This window comes from Mustela lutreola, chromosome 11 (assembly GCF_030435805.1).
Source record: "Mustela lutreola isolate mMusLut2 chromosome 11, mMusLut2.pri, whole genome shotgun sequence".
NCBI classification, from domain to species: Eukaryota; Metazoa; Chordata; class Mammalia; order Carnivora; family Mustelidae; genus Mustela; species Mustela lutreola.
This window is the reverse complement of record NC_081300.1, coordinates 57,989,082-58,007,090: the sequence shown is the minus strand read 5'-3', so window position 1 is coordinate 58,007,090 and position 18,009 is coordinate 57,989,082. Positions and strand designations below refer to the sequence as shown.

At 32.8% G+C, this 18,009-nt stretch overlaps 1 protein-coding gene across 7 annotated transcripts in view; it reads right to left on the bottom strand.

Moving 5' to 3' along the window:
* ANKRD12 (ankyrin repeat domain 12) overlaps positions 1-18,009 on the bottom strand; it is a 124,054-nt gene that overhangs the window by 60,374 nt on the left and 45,671 nt on the right. For 5 of the 7 annotated variants that reach the window (XM_059140087.1, XM_059140086.1, XM_059140085.1 and 2 more), the window contains 4 exons: positions 12,710-12,778; positions 8,491-8,637; positions 4,270-4,470; positions 803-945 (listed from right to left, as the gene is read on the bottom strand). In XM_059140087.1, coding sequence (XP_058996070.1) covers positions 803-945; positions 4,270-4,470; positions 8,491-8,637; positions 12,710-12,778 — 560 coding nt within the window. The remainder of the gene's footprint in view (positions 1-802; positions 946-4,269; positions 4,471-8,490; positions 8,638-12,709; positions 12,779-18,009) is intronic. The other 2 variants (XM_059140089.1, XM_059140092.1) reach the window with 1 other exon arrangement.

The following is an 18,009-nucleotide window of genomic DNA, read 5'->3' as shown; positions in this document are numbered from 1 at the left end:
AAACACGAAATCCTGCTTTAGAATCACTGCTAATAGTGCTCCAGGTTGATTTGTTCTCATTGCAAGCAGATTACTGCAATGCAATTAAGTATTAAACACACTTAAAAGATGAGTTTCATTACAACAAAGATGGGTTTAGCTTTGATAACAAGATGTCAAAGACTGAAAATGCAAATGGATCTTAAAACCTACCATGATTAATAAAACTACATCAAAACAAATTAAACATGGTGTTCAAAGATGCCATTAATTTGTAAGCATATATAATCAGATATATGCTTACATATATAATATACATATACATATATATGCTTAAATATATAATCATGTCTATGTTTTATCACTATACACATAAGTCATCTGAATCTATTAAATAAATAATGTCTGCTAAAATTCAGGAATGAAGGTTGTATAGCAAAAGACCATAATATTAATAAGCCTAAAAAATATATACAGGTAGGGGGACTCAGTGAAGTTTTTATTTTAAGTAAATTCTGCTTTTTATATCTAGTTATCTGACAGTAGAAAATTTTCTACTTATAGCCCTGCAATAAAAATTTTGCCAACCTGTTTAATTAACTGTCAAGTTATACAGATTTTATGAAAAGATAATGCTATATCTGACTATGATAGGAATTAGCAATTAGAAGGCAGAAAAAAGGGAAAATAAAACATAGATGAGCTGACCAGGCATTCAGGGAAATAGGAAATGAAACAGTATGACTAAAAACTGAATGAACTAAGTGACTCTGGGTTGAATTACTATTTTGCAAATGTGTATTGATTTTTCTATCATACTTACATCTCTGTGCCCACTGCTAGCAGAATCATGGAGTGGAGTGTCATCATCTAATCCTTGTGTGTTAACATCTGCTCCAGCTGCTATAAGTATCTTAGCAACATCATAATATCCAACGTTGCAAGCTTCATGCAATGGTGTCCAGCCTAAAGTGAGAATATTAATTTAACATATGGTTAATTTGTACTAATTCAAAATATGTGTTTTATACACATAACTATGTGAGATATATTGATTCCAATGTACACAGTAAAGAAGGAAAAACGAATGATGAACAAGCTATTGGAACACCGCCTATTCTACAGAAAGTTCATTTATGTTAATATTTCCACTGGGGCTAAATTATTTTACCAATATAGTAAACGTTTAAGTTTATCCCACCACAAACTTGCTGTAATTTATAACAATCATCTGAACTATGGAAAAATAAGAAAATAAAAATATTAATAAGCTTGTTAGGGGATTTCAACAAACAAAAGCCCCTATGTTTAAGGGTTCTCATCTTTTCCAGACTTAATACCTACTTTAACTAAAATAAATTTACCATTGCAGTAACTGTGATGATTTAAAAGAAGTTACATGTTCATGAAAGAAAAACTAGAAAACAAAAAATACAAAGCAGTAAAGAAGCATCACCCATAATTCCACCACCCAGCTACAATAATTTCAAGACTCTAGTCTAACTCCTACCTTCTCGCCCTCATATATATATTTATATATATATATAAAATAAATATATATAAAATAAAACGGACTTCTCTCCCTCATATATATGTAAACATATGTATATATAATATATAATAAATGAAATACATAAAATAAAAAAATTATATATAAAATAAAATTCTCTCCCTCATATATATTTATATATAAATATATATTTATATATAATAAATAAAAATAAACATATCATAAATAAAAATAAATAAAATAAATACATATAAAATAAATTTATATATAAATATATAAAAGTAATAAATTAATTAATTTTTGAAAGGTAGGCTCCATGCCTGGTGTGGAGCTCAACACGGGGCTTGAAGTCATGATCCTGAGGATCAAGACCTAAGCAGAGATCAGAAGCTGGACAGTCAACTAATGAAGCCACCCAGGTGCCCATAGATTTGTAATTTCAAAATAAAAATGGGAAAGTTGTTTAACACTTTCACTGCAGTGAAAATAATCTCTCATGTCATTATACTTTTCTACAACACAGTATAACACTGATTGATATGCCATAATTTATTTAAGCAAGATCCTATTACTGGGCATTTAGATTATTTCTAATTTTTTTTTTAAAAGCTTTTATTTATGTATTTGAGAGACGGAGCATGCACAAGCAGGGGGTAATGGCAGGGCGTTAGTGGGGTGGGAGAAGCAGGTTCCCCACAAAGCCGGCAGCCTGATATGGGGACTGATTCCAGGACCGTGCATGGGATTATGACCTGACCTATAGGCAGATGCTTAACTAACTGAGCCACCTAGGTACTCCAGATTATTTCTAATTTTTAAAATATTAAAAACAACGCTGCAACAAATATCCTTACAACTAAATATTCATGCATAGCCATTACTAAATATTTAAGGTAAGTCTCCAGAAGTGGAATTGTTAGATCAAAGTACTTTTTGGTTTCTGATATATAATACCAAATTTTCTTCTTGAATGGATGCTATGCATTTTAAGTTTCATTCTTTAAAGTAGACCTTGTTCACTGCACTTCTGTCCACTCACATCAAATACAGAAATAAATTCCAGGTGTATTCTAATAGGGCTCTATGTAAAAGCAAAACAAAAACAAAGTTCAGAAATGAGGAAATAGGGGGTATAATTTTATAATAAAGGAACAGAGATGGACTTAACTGATATTACATAAAAAATTGAAACTTCAGTACAATAAACAACATTGAAGTGAAAATTCAAACATAGCCACGGACAGTGAAAACCTTTACATATTTGATAGAGAATTAAAACCTACACTAAACAAAGGGCTCTTACATATTAATAATACTGTCATAAGACAAATGGGCAGAAGACTCCACCTGTCAAGTCACAACACACACATAAACTAAAGGTATGCACTAGAAAAAAATTCACAGTCACTATAGATTAAGAAAATACAAATAGTCTTTTTTCATTTGTCAGATTGTTAATAAATTGATAATATCCAGTTTTAGTGAAGATGTGATGAAAAGGGTTCTTTTGTATACTCTTGATGATAGTGTAAATTGATAAAAAAAAGATTTTGGGGGGATACCACCTTACTGTATTTACAAAAATTTTAAATATGCATCCCCTTAACAGTTTCCATTCTGTAACTATAACTATAACTATAATTATATACTTCTTTCTTTTTTTTAAATTAATTAATTTATTTTCAGCATAACAGTATTCATTATTTTTTCACCACACCCCATGCTCCATGCAATCCGTGCCCTCTATAATACCTACCACCTGGTACCCCGACCTCCCACCCTCTTTCTTTCTTTTTAAAAATATTTTATTTATTCATTTGAAAGAGAGACAGAAAACATGAATGGGGGAGGGGGGAGAAGCAAAGGGAGAAGCAAGCAGCCCCCCCACTGAGCCAGGAGCCCAATGACATGGGGCTTGATCCCTGGACCTGGAGATCATGACCTTAGCCAAAGGCAAGTACTTAACCATCTAAGCCACCAGGTGCCCCTATACACTTATTTCTACAGGAGGGTTCACTCAAGTATTGTCCACGGAATCTATATTATAGAATAGTATGCAGCTGTTGAAATGAACAAAACAGAACTACCTATATGTACTGAGAGAAATATCTGCAAGAGATTAAGTAAAAAAGGCAGGTTGTAGAACTACAGACTGATAATATAGATGGAATGATTTGATTTTTTTAAAAAAGTCTATATACAAATAAATGTTCATTTTATGTATACATAATAAAAATGCACAGAAAGGATAATCTCCGAATTGTTAACAATAGTTCTGTGGCAAAAAAAGAAAACTGTACTGTAGTATGTGAAACTCAAGGGAATCTCTATATTGCTCCCTGAATGCTTTTACTGTTTGAATTCTTCACAGTAAGAATGTACTGGTATGGTATTTGAGTAATTAAAATGAAACACCACTATGCTCTCTTCAAGTCCTCATGCTCAAGTGAATAAATGCTCTTTTAAGACTTACGAATGAATTAACACTTTGAAAACATCATATAGCTCTAATTCATCTAGAATAGAACCTAAACTGGGTAAAGAATTTTATGGCAGTATGTCAACTAAAATAGAAGTTTAATATTTAAAAATCTGAATAGTTCTTGACTTGGAATTGCAGCAGAGGATCAGGGTTTTAAGTACATAGTCCAAAAGAATTTTGCAATGAAGTACACTTTTAGAAAACTTGTTTCAGCAAGAATATTGGAATACAGATTATAACAAGACTCTAACTGATAAATTTTAGTTCCTGAGCATTAGTCCTTAATTACTAATCTTACCTGCAAAATCTTTCACGTTCACATTTGCCCCTAAACTTATTAATTCTTTGACTTGTTTCACATCTCCTCGAATAGCTGCCATGTGTAAAGGAGTTTCACCACGTTCATTTCTTTTATTAACTTTATCTTTTTGTCGAGATGAGGAACTGGGATTTTTCTTCTGGGCTGGTGTTGTTTGTGATGGATGATTTGGTGTGGAATCTGTAAGAAAAAAGGAAACTAATGAAAGTTCTAAGGCTAAATATTTTGCATGTTCATTGAAAGTTTTGTAATGTGCAATTTCCTGGAATGGGGGAGTATCTTCTCACTCTCACACTCCAAAATGTGGTTTACATGATATATTAATAATTTATCCAAATACATGGAGTAGGTCTTCCTTTAGGGTCATCAAATATTGCATGAGTAAATTTAGAAAAAACGTTTTATTCTGTCAATTCATAAAATTGGCTTGAAGTGATAAAGTATCAAGTATGTGCCCTAAAAATGTTTGTTCAATGATTAACTTGATAAACTAGGAAAAAAACAACAACAATGTATTTTTCATGGCATGTTATTCTATTATTCTAACACCTAGATGAAATGACACTGAAGGATAGAGTTCACACTTCTAACTCAAAGTATTAGAATTCCATTCTGATATTAAATGCCAACTGAGGTCATGGATGATTTTAGCATAAAAATGAAGCTTAAGATGTGTAAGAAATAAGGACAGTCTGGGAAGGGCTTTAAAAAGGGGGCTGATAAAAGAGAAAAAAATATTTCTGTGGTTTGATTCTCTTCCTTTGATTTTCTGTTCCAGTGTTCATACCAAAAACAAAATATTAAACAAGATGATGCCCAAAGTTTTCCCTCTTGTCCCAATTTCAGAACTACTGGGAAAAAAACAAACAAACACAAAATAGGTTTTTTAATCAGTTAAGGATTCCAGACATATGTATCATGTTAATAATTAATTCTGAAAATTTACAACAATTTAAAAGAAACAACTATTCTAAGAGAAAAAAACTCTATGGAAAATAAATTTCCAGCATATATGATTTTCTTGCAAACAGACATTATTAGAGCACTAAAGTACTATCATTCTTTCCTCAATAAGAAAAAAGTTTAAAATTTACATTTTGGATTTTAAAGTATACTGCATCAGTAACAGTTTCCTCTCTGTACTACTCCATAAGAGCAAGGATAGCTGTCTATCTTATTCATTACCGTTTGTCAATTGTTTAGATGACTTCTTGGCACATATGAAATGAACAATAAATGAATTTTCTTATAATTTTTTTAAAAAGATGTTATTTACTTATTTGAGAGAACATGAATAGTGGGAGGGGCAGAGGGAGAAGCAGGCTCCCTGCTGAGTGTGGAGCCTGACACGGGGATTGATCCTAGGACCTCAAGATCATGACCTCAGCTAAAGTCAGATGCTTAACCAACTGAGCCACCCAGGTGCCTCATGAATTTTACTATGATCTTTACAGTCAAATTATTTATTAAGAAAATTAGCTGTTCAACTTCTTAAAAATGAAATGTACTTGTTATTTCATACAACTTGCAAGGAATTTATTCATATAAAATCTTATTAGCCATTTCAAAGTAATATTCCCATACATAAAATAACGGTATCATCCATAATGGCAATCAGGTTAAACATAACATAAACATGGAAAATTAATTATGTAATGGATAAAATAATAAACCCTAAAAACTGCAAGAATGTTTATATTTTGGCAAACAGCTCTGTATTTCAAAAGCTTTCCACTCTAGTTCTACATATAATACAGTTGGCTAAAAATCCTTAAATGAAAAGAATCAACTGCATTATAGTGTGATCTTACTTATATTTTAAAACACAAACAGCACAGGGCGCCTGACTGGCTCAATCAGTGGCTCAAGTTGTGAGTTCAAGCCCCATGTTGGGGGTTGAGTTTACTTAAAACAACAACAACAACAACAACAAAATCACAAAACAAAAAAATACAAACTACAACAAAAGGTATGCATTTGCATGTTCATGCCTAGAAAATTTCTAGAAGAAATACTGGAGATGAGGTAAGATTAACTTTTTGCCTTTTAATTTATCCTAAGAATAAAGGTTCCTGGTATTAAGAAAATCAGTTTTTAAAAGTAAAAATCTCCAATGCCTGGGTGGCTCAGTAGGTTAAGCGTCTGCCTTTGGCTCAGATCATGATCCTGGGGTCCTGCAATCGAGTCTCACATCAAGTCCCACATCATCGGGCTCCTGGCCTCATCAGGGAGCCTGCTTCTTCCCCTGCCTGTTCTCCCTGAAGCTCTCCACGCTTCTGCTCTCTCTGACAAATAAATAAATAAAATTAAAAGAATAAATAAAGGATTAAAAAAATATAAATAAAAAATAAAAGTCTTCTCGGGGTACCTAAGTGGCTCAGCTGGTTAAGTGTCTGACTCCTGATTTTGGCTCGGGTAATGATCTCAGGGTAAGGAGATTGAGCCCATCACCAGGCATGGAGCCTGCTTAAGACTCTCTCTCCTTGGGTGCCTGGGTGGCTCAGTGGGTTAAGCCACTGCCTTCGGCTCAGGTCATGATCTCAGGGTCCTGGGATCTAGTCCCACAGTGGGCTCTCTGCTCAGCAGGGAGCCTGCTTCCCTCTCTCTCTCTCTCTGCCTGCCTCTCCATCTACTTGTGATTTCTCTCTGTCAAATAAATAAATAAATAAAATCTTAAAAAAAAAAAAAAAAAAAAAAAAAAAGACTCTCTCTCTCTGTCTGCCCTGCTCATTAACCTCCAACCCTGGCTCATACATGCTTGCTCTCTCAGAAAAATTTAAAAAATATAAGTCTTCTAACTATTAAATCTGACACGAAGTTAACATTTTATAGAAACATTTAAAGTTTTAACAATGTATACTATCTTTAATTTGGCTATAGTCTTTCAGAAATTGGGGGTGGAAAGGTAGGAGAATAACCTTAAACAACATACTTTTACTTAAAAAAGCGGGAAGCCCTAAAACTTGTTTATCAGTAAAAGATATCAGATATACCACGATTTGATGGAAACTACAATACACAGAAACTAAGAATTTTACCGTGTTATCCCAGGTTTTTTTTTTTTAAAGAGCCAATATGAGAAAACTTCATTAAAGAAACTGTCCTTTTCAATGCATTTTATCAGGGTCTTGTCACATGACCCAAAATCTTATATAAAGATTTCCTGAATTCAGAGCCAAAAGAATTTTTTTTCTCTAGACAAAATGGATTTACTTTATCAGTCAATAAGAACTGCACAACTTAAAATTTTTTTGTATTGTTGCCAGAATGCATTCAATGCTCAATAGTAATTACCATTTCAGTCCAGCGACCTGGATTTCATCTACCTTTTTGTAGCTCCTTTTAATTAATTAGCAGGTTGGGTGGTTTGCTCCCTTATTGTTTTGGTTCTGCTGTAACCCATCTAATTATTTTTGGAGGACATAGTATTGGAATAACCCCCCCCCACACACACATACATGTAGTATATCACCTTAACTGGAAGTCTGCAACGCAATACAATATAAATTTACACAGTATGCTGCAGACTTTTTTTTTTAAGATTTTATTTGTTTGACACAGAGAGAGACAGTGAGAGAGGGAACACAAGGAGAGTGGGAAAGGGAGAAGCAAGCGTCCTGTCCACCAGGGAGCCCGTTGCCGGGCTTGATCCCAGCACCCATAGCCTGAGATGAAGGCAGACACTTAACAACTGAGCCACCTGGCACCCTGACATTTTCCTTTTAAAATAATTCAGATCCCGAACAAAAAAACATGGATTACACTACTGCATAATAGTACTCATGTGATAAGATTATCTGTTTATCAGGAGGGTGCTACCAAACTTAAAAGTAAACTATAAACCTAGAAGCAGCTTTACAGAAACTGTGGTTAATTCTCTTTAGTACGGTGAAAGCACACAGTGCTACAATGGATTTCTCAAGTTGACAGACCATTTCTAAATGACCCATTTTAGTTGAAAAGTATTTACTGAATGTTCTCTAAATGCAATGATCCCTGCTCTTGTATAGATCCTTATTTGGACATGACAGACAATTATCATGCAAATAAATGTAAAATTACAAACATGTTAATAAGAAATTTTTATTAAATCCAAGAAAAAGATTTTAAAATTAAAAGTTTAAAGTAGTTAACTGTTAAAATAAGGATAGAAAGTCTGAGTAAAACTAAGAATACATATGTACTCAAAGATGGTGTCACCTGGACTGTTGTCTCTTGCTGTCATCTGCATAAGAAGTGCCATCTGCTTCCGCTCAGAGAGTGGATAACCAAAAAGAATGCTAACTGGTGTGGACTTCTTATTTCCAGCTTCCTTTTTTGTTTTCTTCTTTTCTGGACCTTCTTTCTCTGGAATTATTAATAAACATGTAAGAATTTAAAATAAACGTAAGCTCTGAAAAGCAAAACATAAAAAACTTAAAAAAAAACAGATGCTATACATCTATATGAGAAACATGTGCAATATACAGACTAGTAGTATGCTGACAAAAGAGCACTAGACTTTTATCATATGAACAATTTCTTTCTGAATGTCTTGAAAATAATACATTAATTCTACTATTTTCTGAAAATTAAGAGCATTTGGAAATTCATTCCTTGTCAAATCTGTATTTTAATGATCTGTTCTTTTAAAATTTAACTTTTTCAATAATATTTCAAACATTCCTTAGTATTTCATTTTTGAAACTTCTTTCATTCATTATAATTTTACTCTTAATTACTGCTAAGCCCTTACAGCAATGTTCCTTCAAATTACTTCCCGAATTCCACTAATGATTTGTACAGTCTTCTAACAAAGTGAGTATTTAAGACAAGACTCATCACACGAAGTAATTATTGTAAAAAAGCAAAGGATCACTTTATTCCAGACACAGGATAGCTGAACATGGAATGATATTAATCAAAGCTAAAACTGAGCATTATATTAAAGATTTCTGTGTGTATGTAGGTATGTGGGGGTGTTTAACAGAGATTCTGCAAAGATCCAAAATGTCTAAGGACTTTTTTCAAAAAGATTTGACCCATCAAAAAAAAGGCCAGCTTTTAGGCTGAGTTATTTGGGAAATCTTTTGCCAATACAGTCAGCATCAAGTCCCAGGAATTTCAGATAAACTGGATTCTATAAGTCAAAGAGATACAAGTATCTCTTGTAGGACTTCTCTGGGAGACAACTCAGGTGAGAGTTAATGCAGAGGGTCTGCTGGTTAACTGTCTAGGTATCTATTTCTTGGGAAATCCTATATAAATAATTGAGATTTACTGATCTAGGTTTGAAGGTCCCTGCAAAGATGGGCTGCAGAAATAAATAAGTAAAATTTTTAAATAAGTATAAAACACAGCAGAAATGGTAGAAGGGTATAGGTTCAGTAGTCAATATTGCATTTTTTTAAGGCAGATGTGGCCAGCAAATAGACTACTCCAGGAGATCATAAGCATTTATTAATCTAGCAAGTTTCAAGAAACCAGTTAGAGCTTGATATTATTTAAATATTATTATTATTTAGGGCATAAAAACTTAAAATAGTAATTCTTGCAGTTAATTCGAATACAATGGCTGGTATGCTAATGGTCTAGTTAATTTGAATACAATGGCTGGTATTCTAATGGTCTAGAAAAATTAAGATATCAGAATATTCTGTTGCCCACAAATCATAGTCAAACTTCAATAGCTCCAAAATGTCTACTTATTGATATTTTACATAACAAAAACAAAAAACCTGATTTACTTAAGTCAGCCTTTAATAGTTCTAATACATTCTTTTATTTTTCCAATTCCTCTTTTCATTATCATTAATGGCCTGACTTAGTATAAATCCAGTTTCAGCACAGTGTTTCACCTAACTTACTAAATTTGTTCATTAAAAGTCCCTAACAGGTATTTCAAAGAAGCTGATTTTTTTTCTGAAACATTTACTTTCTTCTAATAATGTTCTGTATGCTTTGGTTCTCTCATATTTAACGAGGAATCATAATTACTGTTTTAATGATTTTCCATCTAAATAACAAATCCTTAAATATAAGGAATGTACTTAGCTAAAATTAAAATATTTAAACATAAAAATTTTATAAGAAGTAGAATTTTTTAGAAAGAAGTAAAGTTTAATAACTGGAGGAAACAAAATGAAGAAAATGTACATAGAATCTATCCTTAAAATATTTTCTAAAATTTGGGGGAGAATATTGTATTTGCAAAATAATGGACTTTCCACTTTTCTTATGGCATTTTCATGCAATGTTTTAAAAAGAATATGCTCTGAAGTGATATGCAGCCAGCTGACAGGAAAAAGTGAGATACTTATAAATTCATTTTAGCATTCTAGCTGCCAAACGATCGAAAACATAATGATTACATTTTGGAAACGAATATAATTGTACATGTTCCAAATAGTCAAGCAAAAAATTCAAATTAGATACTAGCATCCAATCTGAACTCTTTCTTTAATTGAGTTTTCTTAGTCATTTGTCTGAGTTCATGTTTTACATGAGACAGGAAAAGAAGGTAAGAAAACAGATGCTGGTAGCTACACTAGAGATAACTATGTACCATTCTTCAAAATTTTATTATATTAGTATGTCCCAAAGTATGTTTTTCAAGTTTTAAGATTCAATGAAACTCTATCTAGGATGTATTCTGTGAAGAAGTTGTTTTCTGATCTGTCATAAATAAAAATCTATAAATCTGACAAAGTTTGGTGTTTCTCAAATATAACTGAAATATGTATTTATTTGTCCAAATAATGGATCAGAATTTTAAAATTTAAATGCAGGAATACTGACAGGTGCTCATTTAGCACAGTCTCCTACAGACTTGAGATTCCACTGAGCCATTCAAGAGATTTTTAAAGAAAAATCCAAGTGCTTTACTTAAGACTAAAGCAAAACAGAGAAATGGATTTTCAACAATCCAAAATTCTTTATTTCATTTCAGGGTTCAGAGAAACTTAAGAAATACAGATATGTCTCTGTCTTATAATTGTGAAAATTAATGCTTTCTTTTCAGGACTTGTCAAAATAAACAGAAAGGTCAACACTGTCACATCTCAAGTGTAGAGTACATTAAGTAGAAGAGACACAATTTCTTTCTTGGGGAACTGGCTCATAATCCAGTGTCTCAGAAACGAAAGAATATGATACTTCCCCACAAAGCAGTCACTGTGGAAGGAATGGGGCAATGGAGCTATAACTCAACAGGGATGTATATATTTCAATTCTGAGAAAAAATGCTGTCCTTGCTCCCCAGTTCTAAAGCAACTACACATATCTCTAAAAGTTAGAGGTGTGTGTATCTTTTGATTTCCAGCACTGATACTCAAATCATGAATGGTTTCATCCCATATAGCTCTTTCAGGTACACCCAGGCCTTGGGGAGTTCTGGTGTTAGAAAAGTATACCTAACTCCACAGTAAGTGCAGGCTTTTTAAAAATTTTGATAATCAAATACTACAGACTCATCAGCTCAATTAATAGCTTTCAGGATAATTTTAACAATAAATATTTAGTTTTATACCACCTTTACCCAAACCCCACAAATTTATAAAATAATAAAAAACTATACCCAAACAGAAGGTTTCTTTCAATTTTTTATATCTAAATGTCATAAGCTGAAAGCTGGACACTTGGGACACCCAGGGACTAAATAATATTTTCCATCATAAAAAAGTTAAGAGATAAAAATGTAAGCCCATTAAAAAAAAGGATAATCAAAATAATTAATTAGTTTCACATACTAGATAGTATTTATATATATTCTCCTGTATTCTTCTATCTGGAGCAATTATGAAGCATAATACTTGGTGCCACAAATAAAGCTATTCCAACACAGTTAATGGTAATGGCATGTCTCCAGGAAAGCTGCTGTTTTAATCCACTGTTAAATTCAACATGGGCAGTGAAGTCAACAGACTAAAGATAGTTCAACCAAAAATTCAAAAAATTAAAACAAAAAACAAAAAACAAAAAACTACTGCATGATTAAAGCCTAAGATGGCACTGTTTATCAAGACCAATACACTTGGTATATCTTATGAAGACTTCGTATATCTTATGAAGAGTTGAGAGCAAAAGAGATCAAGAAGGACCTTGGGTGTCTTCCCATAGGGATTGCTACACTGCCAATGGGCTAACTTTTATATTCTTTTCTAGGTGAATGGTGGCCCATAAGTTGTGCTATACAACTACTGAGTGGTGATACAAAGTACTCCTGCTTATAATGTTCACACACAGCATGTGTTGGATATGATGCACTAGATACCTCAAACAAAAACTGGAAAATTCAGTGCCACTCATATAAGTTCACTTATTTAACCAAAGATATCTATATACTGGTTTGAAAAGAAGTTATTTATAGTACAATAATTACTTGTAAATGTGAAAAAAAAAAAACCACTGTCTAAACAGGTGCCCCTGATAATCTAATTACCTGAGTATGTCCTGTAAGAAGATATAAGTCTCTCCCCCCAATTTTCACTTGTATGTCCTGGATCTGAATCTACAGAATGAGAAGAGACAGGAGAAAAGAAAAAAAGCACACGAAGGGAAATGCAGAATTCAACAAACCAACATTTTTCAAAAGATCATTAGTTAATCAATGATCTATCATTGTTTGTCCAAAAGATAACTTTTAAAGAAAAGCCAAAAGCACATTTAAAACACAGGTTTGGCTGAAGATTTCAGTTTGGCTAAGATTTCAGTTTTTTCAACTGGCATATTAAAGTTGAGAAAGTCAACCATGCAGTTTGCAATAATAGGTTATTAATGATGCTGCTTTGAGGCTATGTATTTTTTCATACTTTGAATATGATAAAAGAGGCAATATTCTATTACTGTTTTTCTGCTTAGAATTTGTCTTTAGAAAACCTGAATAAAGGACATGAATAAACCCTTTTTGTTCTATGAATGCCAAACTACTCAGAAGACAATGAACACTTTGGACAGCAGTATCACTCTAGACCACAGACCTTTCTATAAATTATATACATTTTGAGTGGTATGAATTACTGCACTGAGCACTACATAAGACCTCTTAGAGAGAAAGCAGCCTAATATCAGAACAAAGTTTATCAGCTAAGATAAGAATATGGAATTCTGCCTAACAATTTATGACAAGTAAAAATATTTCCAATTCCAGTATGGCCAGAGCAGATACATTTACTTGTAAAACAATATGCCATTTTAACACAATATTATTTTGCTCCTCATATACTCAACTTATTGACATATACTTTTCTTTCTGAAATCATTATTATAGATCTTATTCATGAGTTCAGTTAAGAATAAAGAAACAAGTGTTGGAAAAAAAAAAAAAGAAACCATTTAGGAAATAAAACATAGTATTTGAAACTTTTAAAAATAAACCTGCAAGTTTAGTAATGAGAAGGCTCACTCAACTGAAAAAATTACTGATAAAATAATATTTAGGCCAATTCTAAGCCAAGTGGGTAAATGGATTCAATGACAAGCCTTTCAATAAATGCTTCTATTTCAAAACTGAACACATTAAGTTAGCAACTAGAAAAATTCCATGATGAATATTTGATATTTCATTTTAAAGACAAGCAAAAATGGCCCCCATGTACCGCAAAGAAAAGAAAAAGCAGCAACCAGTAAGTTGTGCCAACAAATCAAATTAAAGGGGTTACTGAAAGCAGATATATTACTGTGACAGATTAAAGCACAATGGTTAAGGCACTTCTGGGTGGGTCAGTGGGTTGGGCCGCTGCTCGGCTCAGGTTGTGATCCTAGGATCCTCAGATCAGGTCCCGCAAAAGGCTCCTTGCTCAGTGGGAGCCTGATTCTCTCTCTGCCTCTACCTGCCACTCTGCCTGCTTGTTTTCTCTCTAATAAATAAATAAAATCTTAAAAAAAAAAAAAAAAAAAAAAAAGAAAGCACAATGGTTAAACTGAACTTTAAATTATATTCATAATATAGTGGTATAATAGTTTATTCAAATCTTCCTTTGGTAATGAATTAATCCACTCTGACTCCATACATATTTTGGCTTTTACTCAAATAAGTATGCTTATATTCGGTGCATCTGAATGACTATTCTACTAAGATTTAATTCAGGAGCTGAAGTAAAAGCTTCTGTGTATCTTGTCCCTTGATTTACCCACTTTTCCCTCTGCATTATACTGAGACCAGTACACCCTATGAGGTTTTTGTAAAATACTGAGTGCTAAGCAGAGCAATTCTCTCTCCCTGTTACGTTCTCTGCAGCAAGGCAAGACAAATAATACTTGTATTTTAAAAGCCGTATTTTTAATATTCTGTTTTAGGTTGCAAGAGAGTAAGAGAAAAAAATCAAGAATGATTAAAAAGGTTTGCACTGTGTATCTGAAAAATTTTAAAGTAAAAGTTTTAAAGATGGGGGAGGAACAAGAGAAAATCTGTAATAAGTAATCTCCATGCAAATCATCAAAAGGTGATCATCCTTATTAAGCAAAGCACTGATTTTATTTGCTACTTTAACGTAGTTACCAGAAAAATTATATTTGTTTCCTTTTTTAAAAAGTTCCTCTCTCCAAAATTGTCTGAGTTCTATTAAACAGGGTAAATCCTTCAATGGCTTCAGGAAAACAGAACTTCTAAGACTGGATGGCAGAGAAGATTTAGTTTACAACATGTAAACAAACTCCAGAACTGCCATCACGGACTTTGGAAACAGATCATTCTGTGCCTCTTTGGATTTTCTCATGCTGCATTCTCTATACATGCCGAAAGAAAAAAAATTAAGTAATGCTTACAAAGAGAGAACAAGTATTTTTATAAAAAAGTGAAGGACATTTTATCTTTCTACTTATTTAAACATACAAACTAAAATGATGAAGTACCACTGATTTACCTCTGTAGAACACTGGATCTATCAAACCTAAAGAAAAGCATGTGCCCCCAATGGTATTTGAGGTTAAGGAATATTCATATAGCACTGGCGGCTTTGTACCACTATACATTATTTTGGAAAAAATCATAGAAGTATTTAACTCTTAATCCTGTAACCCCACTCCTGAGAATGAATAAGAAAGAATTCAGGGTATAATAAAAATACAATCTGCAAAGATGCTCACGCTCATGATGGCACTTTTTGTAACAAAATAATCACAAATTTAGTTTGAAGGCCAAAATTGACTCTCACAGGTACTCTCAAGAAAACTGTTTAGTATTTTCATATCAAGGGACTGTGGCTTCCCCTTGAATGCCATTAGACTAAAAAAGAAAAGAAGTATGATTTTTTTGATTGACAATGCAGAAATAAAGGTAACTCAGGTAGAAACATAAATAACTATTATAGATTAACAGTTTTCAGTTATTAACTACCATACTAAAAACTACATACAGTGTCAGTATTATGAGATGCCTACCCAATATTCATTCTCTCCTTCTTAACAGAAATACTTCAATTTTGATTAGGGTGACAATATGCCCAGCTGAAAGTAGTTAACCTTCCATACTCCCCTGCAACTCGGATAGCCTAACCAATGAGACACAGGCAGAAGAGTTTCTAGGGATGTTGTTTCATCAATAAAAAGGCCAAGTCTCATTGGAAGAAAGATACTTTTTTCATTGGTCCTTCCTCTCCTACTTTCTGCCCAGGAAGAAGCAAAATATTTGTGTGACTATAAAGCAAAATATTAAGAAAAAAGCCCACGTACAAGTTCAGGCTGAGAGAGTAGAACAACAAAAACATCTCAGTCCCTGATGGCATTATTGAACTACTTATACCAACTCTGGACTTGGTAATGTAATCTAATTACATTAGATTTTAAAAATCCAATCTGTTTAAGCCAGTGTTAGTCAGTTTTCTGTTTTAATTAACATATCACAAACTGATTTTATATGTTATGTCACTTAAAGATCACAGTTCTCTTAAGATGGTGTGTCATGCACTTTATAGATGAGAAAATCAGAGTTATAAAGGGCTCAAATTTTTTGGCCAGGGCTAACAGGGAACTGAACAGGGACTCAACACTAGTCTGTCAGACTCCAAAGCCTCTGATATTAAACACTATGCTATAATTTACCTCTATTTTACCTATAATTAACTTACAAAAGCTAAAAGTAATAAAAAAGCTGTAGGTATAAGGAATAATTTGTCTTCTAGATAAATAGCTGCTTCCACAGGTGCAATAAGTCACTTTATATATTGGCCCCTTAACATTTCATGGGACAAAATTTATGGGAATTCTCTGATAAGATAGGACAACATGGGATAGATACTGAAATGACAATAAGCAGATATATTAGAGATTTGCTGAAATAAATAGTAGTAGTAGTAGTATGACAGTAGTATGATACAGCTGTAAGGATCCATGACATCAAATTATGCTCTAATTTTCCCCCAAATTTTGTCTAGTCAAGCAATTACTTTTTTTTTTTTTTTACAGTGTTAACTTTTTTTTTTTTTACTATTTTTTTTAAATTTTTTATTTTTTATAAACATATATTTTTATCCCCAGGGGTACAGGTCTGTGAATCACCAGGTTTACACACTTCACAGCACTCACCAAAGCACATACCCTCCCCAATGTCAATAATCCCACCCCCTTGCAGTGTTAACTTTTTAAAAAATAAGATTTACTTGAGCGGGGAGGAGGACAGGGAGAGGGAAAGGATCACAAGCAGACTCCATGCTGAGTGCACAGTCCAATTGGGGCTTGATCTCATGATCCTGAGACCATGACCTGAGCTGAAATCAAGAGTTGGAGGCTTAACCAAATGAGCTACCCAGGTGCCCCAGCAGTTATCTTTTAAAAAATTAGTAAATATTAAACAATTAAGAATTAGGAAGTTTAAGAAACACTAAGGGTATCTCAAAATAAAGACTATGAATTACTTATCCATTTGATGGCATTATCGCTGGTTTTGGTAACGACTGAGCCTTCTTTGAATAGTATGAGTATCTTTTAAAAAGAATGTGTTTTACAGAAATAATTATGCTCATTATTTTAAAAATTCAAGCCATACAAAAAAACAGAGAAAGTAAAAATGCTCCCAAATCCTGGAAATAAAATATTAACATCTAGTGAGCATTATTCCAAGCATCTCTCTAATATATATAAAAAAAAGGAACTGGCAGGGGTTGGGGGGGAGTGATCAATTTACACACAAAGAAAAATACATGTGTACTATTTAAAAATAAAAAGCTGAAAGATTTATCTTAATCCAACACAAGAGAAACTAGGGCACCTAGCTGGCTGCTCTTGATCTCAGAGTATGAATTCAAGCCCCACACTGGGCACAGAATTCACTTAAAAAAAGGAAACAAAGAAAAAAGGAAGGAAGGAAGGAAGAAATTAAAGAAACTGCTTCTCCGCTAAAAGAGATATCATATACTAAAATACAAACACATAAATTTATGAAAGAATTTTAAATAAAGATTAAAATTTTTAAGTAATTATTTTTAAAAATTATGTATTTCAGTTTTAGACAACATCAGTTATTCTCTGGCTATAAGAGATAATATGAGTAGCATTGCTAACATTTTCTCCTTATTCCCAATTCCCTACCTCTTTTATTTAACCTAAGTCAGGGTTTATATTCAATATTTACATTTTTGTTCTGGGCTCATAATACACCCACTAGATTTAGGCTTAGTTCTACAGTGACACAGTCTTTTAAACAATCTTATCTTTCAAGATGTATGTTAATATATGCCCTGGTATACATAAATACAAATAGAAATATACAAAATATGACTCTTAATGCAATCAAACAGTACATAT